The sequence below is a fragment of the Kryptolebias marmoratus genome, linkage group LG1 (assembly GCF_001649575.2).
Source record: "Kryptolebias marmoratus isolate JLee-2015 linkage group LG1, ASM164957v2, whole genome shotgun sequence".
Taxonomy (NCBI): Eukaryota; Metazoa; Chordata; class Actinopteri; order Cyprinodontiformes; family Rivulidae; genus Kryptolebias; species Kryptolebias marmoratus.
This window is the reverse complement of record NC_051430.1, coordinates 18,711,279-18,728,648: the sequence shown is the minus strand read 5'-3', so window position 1 is coordinate 18,728,648 and position 17,370 is coordinate 18,711,279. Positions and strand designations below refer to the sequence as shown.

Below are 17,370 nucleotides of genomic sequence, written 5' to 3'. Positions count from 1 at the left end.
TAAATGTTGCTTCAACCTAAAAATGATACTTGGAAGTCTGTAACGTCATGGAGAGTACGTACAACAGATATCCACAAAAATCTCAACTTCTGGAAACAATAAAAAATTTTAAAACATTAATTTTAAGGTCTATGCTTTCATTATGAACTTCAAAAATTAGAAGTGATTAAAAAAGAATACATTCTTGAAATACATATTTTCAGCAAATCTTACAACATTGGAACATTCAGTTACAAGTAATTATTGTAATTCTTTTTTCTAACAATTTCTAAATCTTGTGGAGAAGGTAAGAGAGGGCCGGCAGGACTGTGGGTGTCTCGGCATTACCTGGCCAGATGATAGCCTCCAGAAGTGTCACCCTGCGAGCCAGAAGCTCAAGGTCTGCCTGCAACTCTTGAAACATCTGCAAGCTAATGTCCTATCAGAGAGCAGTGACAGGGGGACTGTGTGAGGCTGTGGAAAAACCCGTCTGAGTCCTGGGGCTGCCCGCGACTGTTCCCACCCATCTGTCTCAGCGGCGAGGTGCAGAGGGAGCACGAGCCCCCGCCCCCAGCTTTGACCCCTGCCTAAAGTGGACCCCTCCTCAGGCCTCCTACTCACCATGAATACCGATCATAGTCTCAAGGATTAAAACCCTCTCGGCTAAGATCTTCAGCGCCTCTCTGATTTGATGTATTCCGTCCCCCTGTGAAGATAGATACAGCCGTCAAAGTAAAGAGCACAAGCCTAAAAGAACTGTTCGCCAAGATGCAAGTCACGTTTCCAAATACGGTTCAGCGAGTTAGAAGGTTAAAACAGTCCACATATCTGCTCAGCACGAGTATCTTGTCGTTCTCTGTACGTCTCCCTCGTGAACATGCTGCTGTATTATGTCATTCTTTGCCATGCTGAGCTGGGAAACATCAGCATGCACATTACAGACCAGCACCATGCTGGGTTCATAACCACACTTTTCCCAGGATATAGTTACAGTCATGCCAACTGCATCTCCTTGGCAAGTTTTTTTTAGCTCCGCGGTGTTCATTCTTAACAATGCAGACACATTACCCGCTGTCATCCTACAGAGTGAAGTCAGTAAAAGCTTACAACAACATCTGATTTGTCTTTTGTTAAGAGATGAGGCAGTTACCTCATGAGTCGTACCTTTAAAACAACAATAGGTACTGTAACTCAAGATGTAAAACAGACAGAAACAGCTAAAGAAAGCATGCAGAGAAGCATGGCTGAAGCTTTTGAAGCCCAGGTGAATGATTTAAAAAGAAAGTGCTATGGACAAGACAATGACATACAGGACATAAAGTGGAAAAACAAAAACGTGAAGAAAAAAAAGGCATAACTGTCTTAACAGTGCTGATCTCTCTCTATGATATTGTCTGAAATGTTTAAAGTTTGACTGCCAGGAAATTGTGAGTTTAGATTCATGGGACAATGGCGGCACGGCGAAGAAGTGGTTATGGCTGTCGCCTCACAGCAAGGTAGTCACAGGCTAGATGGACCATTGTACCCAGAGGATGAACCTTTCTCACTTTGGTGAACTTCAGACATGTTTAGAGACCAACATTTTAGTAAAATCTTCCACAAATGTTTGATTTTCCACATATCCTGATCCCTTATAGGTGCAGTCCTCTAATGTTTTATCTTGTATTTGTATTGTAACATTTTGATTATTTACCAAATTATTGAAAAACTGTGTGCCTATCAAATTTGTAGCAGTTCTTTAACAAACTGCGGTCACAATCCTACGTCCTAAAAATCAGAACGCTAACATCATAGTTATCTAACATCCTAATATCAACGCTTCATCTTGTTAACTTCAGATTAAAGACCTATTTTGCCTTTTTTTTGGCTTTCAACAGCATTAGTTCACACATTAGATAGATTTAGTGGCTTATTTAAACATCCATAACAAAAATGCAGCGTCATGCTTATCATGCAAGGTCACAATTTGGGAACAAAGAGTTTAGCTGTATCCACTCCACACAAAATCAGAGCACAACACCTCTAAACCCAACAGGACCCACCCCTGACACATAATGGAGTGATTTGGCATATACATCTCACACGATTAGCATGTGCTTTACTGAAATAATTCAAATTACTGTGTATAATATCAGAATGAAAAAATTTAAAATAGCACAGTCGAAATGAAGCAAAATGAAGAATTTAGCATCAGTCAGAGCTGCTGTTTTTGTCTTGTTTGTGTCTTTATATGTATATGCCAAAGTCAGATGCTGAAAAAGGTGACTGTGAAAGGTAGCCATGGGGACAGTAGCTTGCAGAGGGAGTCAGACAGCTTTAGGGTCAAGAGGACAGTGTCGTAACAGGGGGGCAGCAGTCCAGAGCTCACCCCAAGGACCAACAACACACAAACACAATATAATCAGACACAAATCATATATGCTCAAATACAAAAACAGAAAACAGACACTGTTTAAATTAAACAATCGGTAGGAATGTGTGACGAGAGAAAAAGCTGAACACATCAGTTGGTGTCCAGCCACAGTCAGATAAACACAGTGATTGTTAAATGTACCAAAAAACTTTACAATCTGCTCATGTTAGAATAAATTAACTGCAATTTTAAGATGTGAGTTCTATGTAAATGTCGTACATTTACTTTGCACTTGTAAATGATAAGAAAAAGATCTGATTTAGACACAGAATCAAATTTGTTTGAGTCACTGTGTGAGCCATCAGCTACAGTCTTACCGGCAAGCCCTTTTCTCCCGGCTCTCCTTTGGGACCCGGTGCTCCCTATGAAGACACATTAAACATGTGAATTTAAAACCGTTAGTGAAAGTTGTGCAGCTGCTCAGAGCCACAGAAAAAGCTTCTCCTCAGTCAGTAATGGTGTTGTCGCTCCTCAGCGTGCTTTTCAGGGCACATGACCACCTGTGACGCGTGCTGAAATAAACCCTACAGAGCTGAGAAGAGGCAGCTTACCGGCTCGCCACGGAAACCTCTTTCTCCCGGGTGACCAAAAGGACCCTGAAAAACCAAAAGTGTGTCTCAGAGAGTTGATGACGAAGAAAATCTACTGAAAACGTAATAGTGGTCGATATTTTCTGAGCACAGACGTTTTCAGACACAAGGCAAACGTCTAAAACTCTGCAGCCAAACTTACAAAATAACACCATTAAATGACAATGCAATAAATGTCACATAACCTTTTGAAATGTAGCGCCTTTACTCAAATGAAGCGACTTGTTTATAAAGTATTAATATCCGTTTCCTGTCTTTTGTCCCCAAAGAGATGAATATTTATTTTTGGGTAAATTATCTCCAAAGTATAATAATACAGGAACATCTCTGAACAGTGAAACTCCCGAGCAACTGAACTGAAGCGCATTTTTGTATTGTTGTATGAGATGTTTTATCTTTAGCGTGAATTCAGAAGTAAAAATGATCATATGCTTATTAGCTTTTTGTGTGTGTGCTCTCGTTCCATCCTTCACCTTCACACCACGTTTTATAAAATCTGGACTGGTAGTGTTTGTAGAATCTTACTGACAGCAACAATCACAAGCTTCTGCCTCAGTTCTTCAGCTGAAGGAGGGATAATGAATCCAAAATGAGAGTACTCACTCTCTCTCCACGTTCTCCCTTTGGCCCCACAGGGCCCTGTACTCCCGGAGCTCCAGGTTTCCCCTGCATTCAGTCAAACGTAAACTCAAAATGACAAAGATACACTTGTGCGTCAGCGAATGTCATTGTGCTAATGTCACCATTAAGCTGTGAGCGGGCTTACATTCTGTCCCGAAGGGCCAGGAGGTCCAACTAGGCCTCTGGGACCTGGGGGTCCTGTGAGTTAGACGGATACAGAGTCATTAGTTCTACCTGGTGAAGAACCCTGAGCTCAGTCTGACATCCAGCAGTACTGGAACAGATATTTTCCAGCTCAAGCAGATAAATAAATAAACAAACAATAAACACTCACCGACAGGCCCCGGAGGACCCCGGGGTCCAGGAACCGGCAAACCTCTCGAGTCGTGGAAAGTGTTGGTGAAGAAGGGGTCTTTTCCACGGTCTGGAGTTGAAACAAAATGTGTGTGTTCAAGCTATTCTCCTGACTAAAATAGAATATATTTAGAAGAATCTGTAATAATAATAATAGTTTGACAGATGATTTTATAAACTGTGGACCTGTGTCACTGACAGTAAGGATATTTTAGCATCATTTTCACACCATGACGTTCAAGAATAAGACCAAACATGCCAGTTAGCTAAGTTTGAACAACACGCTGTACCTCCTATCTTGAGAGAGAGGGATTATTTTGTTTTTGCAGATGCCCCACTACGCCTAATAGTTTGGTTTTATTTTATTTTTTAAGAAAAAGGTAACTCAGCCTTCTTGAAGCTGCATCAGACAAATGGCTCTTTTTTGACAACTTAGCCAGTCCACTAGAGGGCAGTGTTTTCTTACAATCAGTCCAAACTCATTGGTAGTAATCATCAATATCGATAGATCAGGGTTGGACAGATGTTATCGCCCGCCACTGAAGGAAAAGAGGCAGTAATGTTTTAAAACTGTGTGCGTGTGTGTTTGTTTGTCTGTCTGTTAACAAAATATCTCACAAACCACTGGACAGATTTTAATAAAACCTACAGAAAGCAATCACTGGGTGTACAGCTACAACTGATTAACTTTTGAAGTTATCTCATTTCAAGATGGCTGCCACAGTTAGCCCATTTCAGGGTGGCCACCCTAGCCAATTGTCATTAGCTAACACAAAAATGGTTAAACTCTGTCAGATTTACGAATATCGAGCTAAAGCTTGGTGTGGCAGTAGCTGTGTCATTCCCAACACATCTTCGTAACAGTGCCTGGACTCCAATGACTGCAAGCGATAACAGCGTCAAGGAAGAGGGTGGTGAACACGAGGAAGTGTGCCTGTTGGGTCACTAACAGGAAACACAGATCCAATCACTGCCTCAGACTTCAGACATACAGAGATGAAGAGGAAGAGGAAGAGGAAGATGAGGAAGATGAGGATGAGGAGGACGATTGACAGCCATAAACATCCTCTAAATACCTGATAAATGGACACCAACAGATCAATAGCAAAGGGGACATCCAAGAAGCACAGCTCCGGGTTTCAAGAGAAGTCTTTCATTTTCTAGTCGGAGCACACTGAGATCTGAGACTTAGCTTTACATCAAAACAAGCAGGAACGCTGAAATATTCCCACAGTCTTCCTCTTCAATCCACGTAGGGGCCAAACAATCCAGTGTTTTCCAAAGGAAACTCATTGCAGACCCACCCCCACTGTTACTTTGATGTGAAAGAAATAGCCCACAGACTCGGAAACCGTCGTGCCAACCTCAGCGCCCCCACGGCTCTCCACAGCGGAACCCGGAGCTTACAAATCTGTGCCGCATACTTTGTTTTACCACTGAATCCATGTAGAAAACCCGCCCATGTGGCGACCTTGAAAGAGCCGGAGAAGGCCCCCGTCTGTCTCTCACACCCCCTCCTCACTCAGCTGTCTGAGCAGCCTACATCTGGAAGCTGTTGAGTGACATCAGTGGTGGACAGGTTCTCATCCCAGCACAAAGTCTGCATCAGTGTAGCTGCCGCTGCATCCATTTATCTCCCATTCTGCTCTGCTTGGCTGGTGGGCAGCGGCGAGTAGCCGTTAAAAGATTAACGTCGTCTGTTTCTAAGACCTTTTCCGTCTTGACTGAAGAGTTTTCAGCTGAAAGTTTGCAAAAGTGCACCTCCCTGCTCGAGAATAAAAGTCCAAATGAAGATGTAAATATGTTTAAACTAATTTTGGTTTGAGGCGTGCCCTCATTGTGTGAATTACCTCACCAAAAAAAGACCCCTTCATTAAAGGAGGAGGTGATGAAGTGGTTGTCAGGTGCACTCATTATTGGATTCCTTTTTTAAACTATGGAAGAGTTTCAAGACCATAAAAATTTCTAACACAGACTTATTCTGCAACTTTTTTGGTGCTTTTTGTTTGTTAAAAATCAAAAGTCGATGAAATAAGGTCTAAAGAGCAGAACGAAAGAAAAAAAAGGGAAGCAAACTTTCCAAATAGTACCAAGGTTATTAATAGAATCGTGCACAATAATGAAGTTTAAAGCCCCAGAGGTTGTGGAGGTCATATTTCTCTTCTCAAAGAGTTATTAGTAGTTTATTAACAGCTGGCTGATCAACTTAATGACGCTGCATCTCTCCTGGTTCAGGTCTTTGTTGTATTTATTCATACCTGTTTTACGTTTATTAAGGTCATAGCTTTAAGATACTGTTGGCTTGTGTTGATTTTTTGGATGTGTGAAGCTTCTTTCTTTATTCCCTAATTGTTCAGTTACTTCCATTTTTTTTAAAATATGGAGACTTGACAAGTTTAAAGCAAACAATGTGAAAACTCAGGGTGAAAATTATAAAAACGTAACCACTGTTCAAGGAAACACAAGAGTAGGGAGCTTGAAGTAATATTTCTGAAGACCATTTTTAAAGATAAAAACAAACTTTTGGCTCATTGGAAGTGAAGTATGACCAAATGTAAGGTAGCTTGAGACTTTTGCACAGACCTGGTAATTTAGTTCTAATATCTAGGATAAATACAAACTAAAAGTCTTGAACTTTTGTCATTGCGGTTGTAAGAAGTGGAACTGCTGTCCTGGGTCTTACTGTGGTCGGGTTCTGGGATGCGGGCGCTGGCTGGCGCTGGGGGGCCGGGTGGTCCCGGTGGCCCAGGCAGGCCTGGAAGACCTCTCTCTCCTGGGAGTCCCGGTGGACCACGAGGGCCTGAGAGAGTGGACGAAAAATGAAAAACTCCCGTAGTGACAGATACACGGCACATGTCAAAATCGTAAACTGTCAGAGCACATGGCAGACTGCAAAATGACTTAGTGATGTCCTGAATGGAGGATAAACCACAACAAAGACCAGAGAGGGAAAATATTAGAGAAAGTGATGAAGTAACATAATAGTGTCTGATTAAGTGGACGTCTAATTGTCCACATGTGGAGGAAAATCAGGGGATCCAAGAAGCAGGTGGGATTGTGTGAACCGTCTGACTTTGTTTCTGTGTAATTAACAAGAGGGTCATTAATGGTCGGCTGCTGGGAACTCAGTGACACAAAGAAACTGAAATAAACCGAGGTAAACTCTGCGCAATGTTACTGGCACAAGGTTCACTGTAAATTGAATATTCCCAGCATGCATGCCACTTGTTTTTGTGTTTCTATCCATAAAAGCCTGTAACTGAAGCAGTCGGGGGAAAGTGTCCCTCCGACCTCCCTCAGTAAGTAATTTAAGGGTGAAAAAGAAAGCTCAACACATCATCTGACCTCTCTGAGGTCACCACCTTCCTCCCTCTGTCACATCAACACTCAGCACCTTTCTATTTGTCCACTGATGAAACTCGCAGCTACGGTCCAGTAACTGCTGCATTTCTATACGATGTTATTACAGCCAAGATATGACTTCTCCGCGGCCTGTTTTCACTGAACTTTGCCAAAGTGTTGCAGCGCAGCTGACCGTGTTTGGTTTGCTTCTTGGAGACCAGAAGCCATCCGCAGCACAGTGGGTCACAATAATGTCCCAGCTGACCCTTTAAAGTCCACGCAACACATTTAGAGAAAACCATTTTTCCCGAGAAATAATGTTCCCCGGATTCCCGAAATCTGGGGGATGCTGTGACAAAATGTGAGCAGATACTTGCTGCACAAAGTAAACTTTTCTCCCATATTTGACTCATTTTTACATGACACTGGTCATATTGCTTTTCTGTGTTTATCTTTCACTTCAGACTGAAAAGAAAATCAGCACAATGGGAAAATCGCAGCTCTGCTTTTGGGTACTTATGAAGTAATGGAGACAGAAAAAACAGAAACACCACAGGCATATGGAAATCATAAGGAGCTGGGATTTGTATACGTATATGGCTCAGGCTTTTTTTTTTTTTTTCTTAAACTGAAGTCACACAGAGCTGCTCAGTAAGTGGGTTTGTAGTTCAAGTTTCGCTCTAAATCTCATTTTTACACAGAGCGAGGTTCATATGTGAGACTGATCCAGACCAGAGGAATAACCGACGATAGCAAGAGCAGATGTTGTGACGCACTCGTACTCGCCATTTACTTTGTTCGTCACTGAAATTGCAGCTGATGGTAGATTTACTATTTCCCCCAACAGGTCATTCATTATTTGTACAGAACCAGAGAGCGGCGGATTTAACGCAAGGAGTTTATGATTTAGTTTTTGTTTTGGCTGATGACCGTGAACAACAAGACACGAGTATTTATAAAACAATACTTTTAGAAACATATAATCTTAAATGCAGGCCAATAAAATGCAAATTCCAGTGAGTAACTAGGCGACCTCAAAGGCCGCTGGAATGTTCAGGCTTTTGCCACTGCAGGGTCTGTGGACGACTGAGAGGTCTGAGTAAAAAAGAAACCACTCTGGACATCTCAGGTCAGATCTCTGTTGTTTTCACTGATCTTTGGTCAGCAGTAATCCATTCAAACGTCTTCTTCTATTGACAACAAAGTAAGTATAGGTAAACAAATGCAGACACACACACACACACAACCTGCAGACCTGCTGACAACCTGTGTAAACACCCAGCAGGACAAGGTTCAGTTAATCTAATCTCACAACTGTCAATAATCTTCATGGTCCACTCTTACCTGCCGGTCCTGAGGGTCCCTTTGAGCCGGGCGTTCCAGATGGACCCCTGGCCCCAGTGTCCCCCGGGGGCCCGTTGGGACCTGGCAGCCCTCGAGACCCTGGCTTTCCTTTAAGAAAAGCAAAAAAAAAAAACCCTCATGACGAGTAATCATGAAGCTGGTTTACATCTTAAACGGCCTGACATCAACTAAAACTACAATTACAAACTTACCATCTCTGCCAGGAAGCCCATCTCTCCCCTTTTCACCCTGAGGACCTGAAATGAAACGAGAGAGTTGCCTTAATTAAGAAGTTTATATCTGTGAAAAAAATCTGAACTCAAACCACCTGGAGATGAGGATGTGTAAGAGCATTTCTGTTCACGTAAGAGTGCTGCCACTGCTGCATTTAGGTCAGCTTTAGGGAAGATTGAAAATTCATTTCCAAAATGCTGAATACAATTTCCAAATGAGCCACTCATTTTGAATCAATTCCTTTCTAAAAATGACAAGTCAAATTCTCTTTGCAGATTTTAATGAATAATACAGCAAAAAGGGAAATAAACAGTAACAGATATAAAAACTATAAAAACTGATATGAAAACATATCGCCTGCGGCCTTGAATGCCAAAGCTTTACACAAAGATCTCGCACAATCAGTTAGCGCTCAGTGTATGTGTTGGGCATGACTCTCAGCTACTACCACACCAAATTTTAGCACAATATTTGTAAAATAGATTAAGTTAAACTCATTTTTGTGTTGGCTAAGGTCCATTAGCTGTGGTGGCAATTTGAATTGTGTTGACTCCAATAGTAGATGTACATTTATGATTATTTTCTTAGAGTTTTATTAAAATCCCTCCAGTGGTTTTACTAATAGACATACAAACACAAGCAATTACATTATCTCCTGCCAACATTAAAGGCAGGCAATAAAATGTCTTAGACATGTGAAGTCTGATGAATTACCCCACACCCAGTAATTTAGACTAAGACGCTTATTTCACACTTGTCATTTCGGAATTAAACTCTTCCTACAGTTTCTCTTTCATAGTCAGATGTAACTTCTTAACGCTGTTGTCACTTGTTGCAAACAGTCTGGCTCCACTGCTTCGACATTCTGGCACGTGGAAACAACAGCTCTGCAAATGCACATCTGCTTGTTGCAGCTTTCTGCTCCCACAGAGTCAAAAATATTTAGTCTGACTGCGAAGATGTCTGCTGCAAAAGAAATCCAGAACAAGCGTGTAATTTCTGGGTGTAATTTTTGGTCGCAGCAGAAGTCCGCACCGCGCCTATTTTCACAAGTACTGTCTTAGGTCATGAAAACTTACATCATTAAAGTAAAAAATGAATGAAATGATCATATTATAGCTCTAAGTAACATCTTGCTTTTCTGAAAGGAAACAAGTGTGTGTAATGAAGTGAAGGTGAACAGGTAGTGAGCAGGCAGCAAAAACTGTATTTTTTTGAATGTTAAGACCCTGAACTTCAAATTGTTTTATTTAGGCACAACATGGGTTACCTGCAGGTCCCTGCTCACCAGGAGCTCCCTGAGCCGGAGCTGCTCCCATCATCAACGACGCCTCCGGAGCAGTTCCTCCTTTACTCTGAAGGTGGCGATGTGAAATGGCGGCTGGCGCTGTGAGTAACTGCACCTGAGACATAAAACAAGCGCAGGTAATTTATTGGCACGGATGATTAAATCAGATCTAACATAACGCCCAGCGATTCTTCACCTTCGCCTCCAGTGAGTTCAGTAAAGCTGTGATTCGACTGCAGTTGAGACAATCTGCAAAACAGAAAATGGCTTTAATTACCTGACAGAATCAAATATGTCAAATAAAGGTTATAACATGTTCTTACTTGAGATGGGCTCTCCTGTCCGTGCCGAGGGACGCCGCAGAGAGGAGGGTTTCCTCACTGCTTCTTGAGCTACGAGCTGGTTCCCTCCATCTGTGACAAAGATAAAGATAGAAACAAACAAATATGTGGCTTAGATTTGAAACTGTTTGGATTCCTTGAGCCAAAAAAATGAAGCCAATGCAGAGTTGAACCTGCAGTTAACCTGATGGCCAGCAGGGGGAGAATGCTTCTCACTAAACCTTCATTGTTAGCAAAAGTTTTAACTTAGCTCTCTTAGGTCCTAGTCTCTATTAAGAAAATACCACGTGCGTTAAATTAAGAGTAAATTATATATTTTTTTAAATAAGTATATTTAAACAAGGTTAACAAGGAGCTTCATTCATTCATGGATCTCAGTCAGATTCAAAACACCACGACTATGACTTTTGAGTTTAAGATAAATGTTTACAAACCAGTGGATGACATTATGGTGACACTTTTCATCCAGTCTTTGATGTCCTATCGAGTGCAACACAGCATTCAAGTAATAAAAATAGTCTTTTTAAATCTGACAGTGATCTAAACAGCTTGATGTATTCCAGTTAATTTAATTTGCAAAATGGCAATGACATTAAAATAGAAGGAATTAGTTTATTGTTGAATTAGTTACAAAAAGGACTCTAAACACATCTTATGAGCAGACATTAAATGTCTGCAAGTGTGTAATAGAGAAAATCCATTCAGTGACATGGACGCTGAAGATAGCTTTGTTAAAAATGTTTGTCCTTTAGGTAAGTTCCTCACTGTGAACCAGAGTGAGCTGACAAACTGTCTGTGGAGAAAAGAGAAGCTGAAATCATTTGAGTGTGTTTTGATGTGTCTTATTTCTGACAGACATTTGGTGTATGCAGCATCTTTGTTTCTTTTTAAGTGAAGTTTAAAATTGCAAGGCTAGGCAGAAAGGCACGTAAAGACAAAACAATAGTTCCTTTATGTGAGGAGAATGGGCAGTCTCGGCTTGCATTCTGTCTTTCTTTCATTTTATGAAGTGTGGGAGTCTCGAGGTTCTGGGTGTTTTGAATGGGCAGACTTCAGTGGAAACGCTAGACTGACTCCATTGTCTGGGCCCGGCCTGGCTGTGGTTGGCCCAGGTGCTTCTAAAACAAATAAGGGGCTGGGGTTCGGCACCTCATTAGCCACCAGGAAGCATGTCTTTCCTTGCAGTGGCCTGCAGCCACAGCTATGCCAAGTGCTCAACTAAAAGAAGCCATAAAATAGCACCTGCAGTGCAGAGCCAAGGCAGGAGAGCCGCGCTCCTCCGAAACGGCTTCACTTCAGATGATGTACTCTGCTGCAGAATCAGCGGAGAAGTGAGAGCTTGCGATCATGAACTTAGGATGTGATAGCTTAATGGTTGAGCGATTACCCAAACAACGGAAGAAGAGAAGGCAAAGACGAACAAAAGAAACTTCCCAGAACACATGGTTTCTAGTAAACCGAGACTGACCCAATTATTCCCCTTCTTCAACCTCTGTGTTCATGGTTTCACTGTTTAGGGTCCGGGGCATTTCTCAGAGGATTATATGCGTAGAAATTTTAAAACCACGTCTAACTTGAGACTGAAATGTTATGGCATGAGCTCTGCATGCCCTCTCCCACATGTTTCAGTACCAATCCGAGCTTTGCACAGAGACAAGGAGAACGCACGCTTCAGTCTGCGTGGGGCGAAGGCTGCGGAAACCAAAGGGATGTGTGTATGTTTGTACGTGTACAAGCACATCCTGCTGAGTTTTCCTGCAGAGTTCAGGTCGTGTAGACGACTGCTTTCAATTACAAAAGAGAGGCTTCGGGTAGAAAATATACCTTTTGTTTCTACCCTCAAAGCAGCACCTTTTTTCTTCTAAAATAAAGAACTTTCAAGTGTCGAGCTCTTGTATGACGCATTAATCCGGATTTGGAGCAGAACCAACCACCCCCCACACATACACACACCTCTCAGAAGCTTTCCATCACACAACAGCAAGACTCCTGCTTTTGTTGCACCTCATGTGACAGAATCAGCAAACTGTGAGTCCCGTGGTGTGTGTGTGTGTGTGTGTGTGTGCACGCAGACAGAGGACGACAGAAATGCTTAATGTGTGATCCATCTCTCCGTTGGCCAGCATCAACATCATTACACTGTATCCATGCTTTGATCTCAGAGGACTAATTGTCCCAGTGGGGGGGTTGATCGCGTTGCATCGGTATTTAATCAGAGTCAGAGCTCCTCATTAGCGATACCCCCACCGAGAGTTCAGAGGCAGCGCTGACATCAGCCGTCTCGCTGCACTTTCCCCCCCACACGCACGGTTTAGAGGTTTGTTTACAAACATTTCTCCGAACGATCTTTGCTCCTGCTGAATCTCGGAAAAAGCGGAGCAAGATGCGAGTGCAGAAAGTTATCTTTTTCCAGTCTCAGAATCTGTGCGTATTCAAGAGGTCATGAAAGATGATCTGTTGAGGCTGAGCTATTGATGATGTGTAATGTGGAGGTACAACCACGAGTACAAACAAGACACCTTTGTGAAATGTAAGTGAAGACAGAATAATGTGATCCTAAACGTCAGACACAACACAGACTAAAGCTTTTTGTACTGATTGACATTTTACACTGAGTTTGAGCTTTTTTTGACTGAGATTTTTAAGAATATTGTGGTTGTGGAAAAAGTCCCAAAACCATAAAAAGGCCTCAAATCACATCTTTTATTTTGAACTGATTTTGTTCAAATTTGAAGTTCAATATGCAGCTCTGAAACAAATCCTAACCCAGTGTTTCTAACATATTGCTGGGTGCTATCATTATTAATGAGCGTTGGCAGTGGGACCTCCATGTCTCACGTGTAGACCAGCAACCCTCTGCAGAAGCCCCAACACAATTTGTCCTCCTGAATTTCCTCTGATTTAAAGCACCAACTGCAATCAACAAATAACACAGAAGCTGAGTCCAGCGTGTCAACTTTCAACTCTTAATCAAACTTCATATTCAGACTGAAAAAATATCCAGCTCAGTCAAAAATTGCACTTCTAATGTCGTAGTGTGGCTTCAATTTGCACTTACTTCCCATTGCTGCTTGATTTTTTGAAATTTCAAAACAACAAAAAGAAATAAATAAAAATGATTGTACAAACCTTTAAGTTAAAACAAAAAGTTCAAAGGAATGTGAAGTAAAAACTGAGCCACAGGAGTGCAGACATGAGTTGAGTGAAGAGTTCTGGGAGCCAACACAAGAGAAGTGTGAACAGGGTCAGAAGGAGAAATCATTAACGTGAACTGACAGCACTCAGGAGAACACAACATTTTCAGTTTGAATTTCACAAAAGCATCAATAATCTGCACAACTGTTTGATGCAGCAGCTTCATCACAACTTTATTACTGACCAAAAATCCCCACTTGTCCCTCTGAGGGCCTCATAAACCAAGTGGACAACGAAGACGAATGCAGCTGCATATTTTGCAAGATAAAAACTGCCCAAGACGATTAATGACTGATATTTACAGATGAAAAGTTAACTTAATGTTAATCGCTCTGTTAGCTCACACACTCAGATTGCTCCGACTGCCTGACCATCGAAGCCCATCATCCACTTTATTTGGTCTCCACAGAATGACGGGCCTTAACGGGGTATTTGATTTCTCAAGTGAAACCTTCAGCTCGGCCTCACAGCCTGGATAGAGGATGGGTGAGCAGCAAACGAAGGGCTTCCTCAAGTCAAATTGATTTGTCTCAAAGTCTAAATTTTCTGCCGGAGATAACAGTTCATATTCTGGCAGCAGCTGTGAAAGAAAACATCACACACTGCAGCCAGCAGAAACAGCAGTGTGAAGTCCTGATCCATCTCTGTCGGGTCCACTGGCTGAGCTCAGCTCTGCAGCATCATTAGTGACCAGGTGCTGACAGGCAGGCAGAGGAGGCGTTTATCTCTGTCTCCTCAGCGCTCAGACCAGAGGCTGCTGCCGCTGCTGCCTTCAGATAAACACACCGTCCATTTACAGTGAACACGACTTCCACATACAAGCTGAGCCGAACAAGGTGGCTGCTCAGGACATTTGATTGCTGAGTAAGCTTTCTCCTTATTGAGTGAATTTTGACTCCAAAATAAATCCAAACCGAAGTGCTGTGATCACAGTTTTTCATTCTGCCCTCCTCATTTTTGACACCTCCTTTCTCTCCTCTAATATTGTTTACTCACAGTTCAATTTTTTTTTAAATCTTAAATTACTTTGAGAAAATATCAATAGTTATTGTGGATATACATTGTAGCAAAAACTCTGACATCCACTGTTGTACCTAATCATTTTTTATTAGCGATTTTTTTTTCAAATCTGAAATTTTTGTTTAAACGTACTCTAGTAACTGTTCATATTACAGCAGACCAGGTGGCATAAATTCTTAATATTTGTTAATTAATTCCTCTGAACTCACAGTGCAATTCTGCTCAGTAAATCAGTATGCCAAAATTTATATCAGGTTCATTTAAATCAACTAAACGCAGGGACAAGTAATCAAAAAGGGGAGAAATAAATAATATTGTAAGAAACCTGTGGTGTTAAGTACCACTACCTACAGAGGTTTTTGTTGTTGATGTTTAAGACAAAGAATTAAAATAACTTTTAGTATAATAAGTTTGCAGTAAGAAATTTGTAAGTACAACAGTAGACAGAGTTGATAAGCAGAGATAAATATCTGACAAGAACCCGCACTTTCCTAAATAACTACAATCGTTTCTCAGATTTTAATGACAGCTTGCAATAAAAACATTCTTCTTTGCAATTAGTCAGCCTTTAAAGATATTTAATTACCACAGAGAAATAAGGATTTATTAATCCCTCAGTCTGGTCATCTGATCCAGGTAATCTGCTCAGAAAACCTACATCTGAACTCCTGCATTTTCTGCACTTTCCCAAAGTCTTTGGTTTCTTTGATTAGACGATTTGTTTAAATATTAGGGTAGACGTCTGCATTGGAACTGCTTCTCTGCCCGTACACCTGCAGGCATGAGAGCTGGGCAGCCCTCAGACTGGACAAATTCACCTGTAATTACAGGTGAGAACAAAGTTCAGCCTTGCCACGACAGCTGGTCAGATAATTGATCCGAGCTGAGAGTGAATCCAAACTTTTACACCGTTTTAACCGAGAAGCAAGTGCACCCAAGCAGCCAGTCTACAGCTGTTATGTTTTTTATAGGTGAGGTGTTGCAAAGATCTGCTGCAAATAAAACCACACTGGAGCCTCGAGGCCCCTGAGGTGAGAGAACGCAGGGACAGACAGGGTCTCGCCTCATGTACAACATATCTCACCTCATCACCCAGGAACGAGACACAAGACAAAACAGCTCAGAGCTCCATAAACTTTCTAACAGCCACCATCCAGAAAGCCAAACCTTTATCAGTTATTACCAAAAATGGACATGTTTACTTTGGTAACTATAAAAGAATTAATTCATCTACTTGTGGTTTGGGAAGCACTTTTAAAGTCTGTAATCTTGAATTCGGTAGGTTTTTACTGAGATGATGCACTTCAGAAGACAACATATCTCACTGCCTGGGTTTATAATAGCCCTTCTTCTACTTCTATCAGAAAAATAAAATATGGTTTATTAGCAGATGTTTCAGAATGAAGAAGTGAGACGCAGAGCTATTATTTACTTGTTGGTTGTTTCTCTTTGATGACTGACGTTTGGCTTGCTAATGTACTCCAGTTGCATTCATTGTGCTAATCTACGCTGCTGTGTCAAGCTGACATCTTTTCCAGTGATGGCCTTCAGTTTTTCCTGTGTTTGTACTGATTCTCACATCAGTTCTTTCAACTCTTCCAGCCCATCCAGATGTGTTCACACACACACCGTCTAATCTTCCACAGGAAAGAGGAGGGTCTCCTGCCTTTTCCTCCCACCTCTCTGATCAGTTCACCTCTCACTCACTCTCCTTACGTTTCTCACTCTCTCTGTTTTTCCAGCACATGCCTGCAGTGATGCTGATGTCAGTGACGGTCATCTCAGTGTGTAATTACAGAGCCGCATTGGGCTGAATGGTCTGACTGGTGGAGTGGTCGGGATATACTGACAGAAGTGTGTGTGTGTGTGTGTGTGTGTGTGTGTGTGTGTGTGTGTGTGTGGCACGCTGGGACAGGAGACTGGTCATTCTGAGCACCAACAGCTGTGAGGTAGACCTCTCTGTACAGGATGCAACACAAACCTCCCCATCCTCTTTTCAGGCTTCCTGCTTTTTTTTTGAGTCTTCAGAGTTTCATCGTGGGAAACCTGCAGCTATCTGAACCCCAGACAGACAGAAATACCTGGAAGGCATTTCTAGATACTAATTACAAGTAAATTGAGCTTTGTTTCAGAGCCACACACCACCTCCACCTCTAATTACTGATCACGGGGGTCCTCCCTCTGATGTTTGTTAAAGCGAGGGTTCAGATCTTTAGAAGTGAGGTTCTGCTGAAAGGTTATAAATGAGGAATATCGTACCTGCTGTAAGTAGCTCTTAGAACAACCTCAGTTTGAAGACATAGTGCTTAATTTTGTCTGGACTGCTGAGCTCGTCTGAGTGTGGCCAATACCAAAGATGGATTGCTGCCCTTTTAAAACAACTACAAACATAAACATTTCATAGTGGTTCATGCAAACATTATTTTATAAACTTTTTTATTGCCGTCAGTTTTGCATTACACAGTTATTTACGTAGAATTCTGAGGTTGTTTGCAACACAAAGAGTGACAACTTCAACTATTCCTCTTCTGGTGCAGCCCGGGGCACTTCCTGCAGGAAAATCACAATATTTCAACTGGAAAAACAATGTGATGTAAAATTAGTTTGCATGAATCTCTGTGACTAACTGTTAGCTTGGTTAGAAATAAA

General features: G+C 41.7%; 1 protein-coding gene across 2 annotated transcripts in view; it reads right to left on the bottom strand.

Moving 5' to 3' along the window:
• Window positions 1–17,370, bottom strand: part of emid1 (EMI domain containing 1) — a 49,429-nt gene that overhangs the window by 2,864 nt on the left and 29,195 nt on the right. The window contains exons 4-15 of one of the 2 annotated variants that reach the window (XM_017413973.3): window positions 10,489–10,578; window positions 10,362–10,414; window positions 10,148–10,280; window positions 8,856–8,900; window positions 8,644–8,751; window positions 6,641–6,757; window positions 3,938–4,027; window positions 3,749–3,801; window positions 3,586–3,648; window positions 2,944–2,988; window positions 2,710–2,754; window positions 328–418 (exon numbers count right to left, since the gene is read on the bottom strand). In XM_017413973.3, the coding sequence (XP_017269462.1) occupies window positions 328–418; window positions 2,710–2,754; window positions 2,944–2,988; window positions 3,586–3,648; window positions 3,749–3,801; window positions 3,938–4,027; window positions 6,641–6,757; window positions 8,644–8,751; window positions 8,856–8,900; window positions 10,148–10,280; window positions 10,362–10,414; window positions 10,489–10,578 (933 nt within the window). Of the gene's footprint in view, window positions 1–327; window positions 419–600; window positions 686–2,709; window positions 2,755–2,943; window positions 2,989–3,585; window positions 3,649–3,748; window positions 3,802–3,937; window positions 4,028–6,640; window positions 6,758–8,643; window positions 8,752–8,855; window positions 8,901–10,147; window positions 10,281–10,361; window positions 10,415–10,488; window positions 10,579–17,370 lie in introns of both variants that reach the window. The other variant, XM_017413974.3, reaches the window with a different exon arrangement.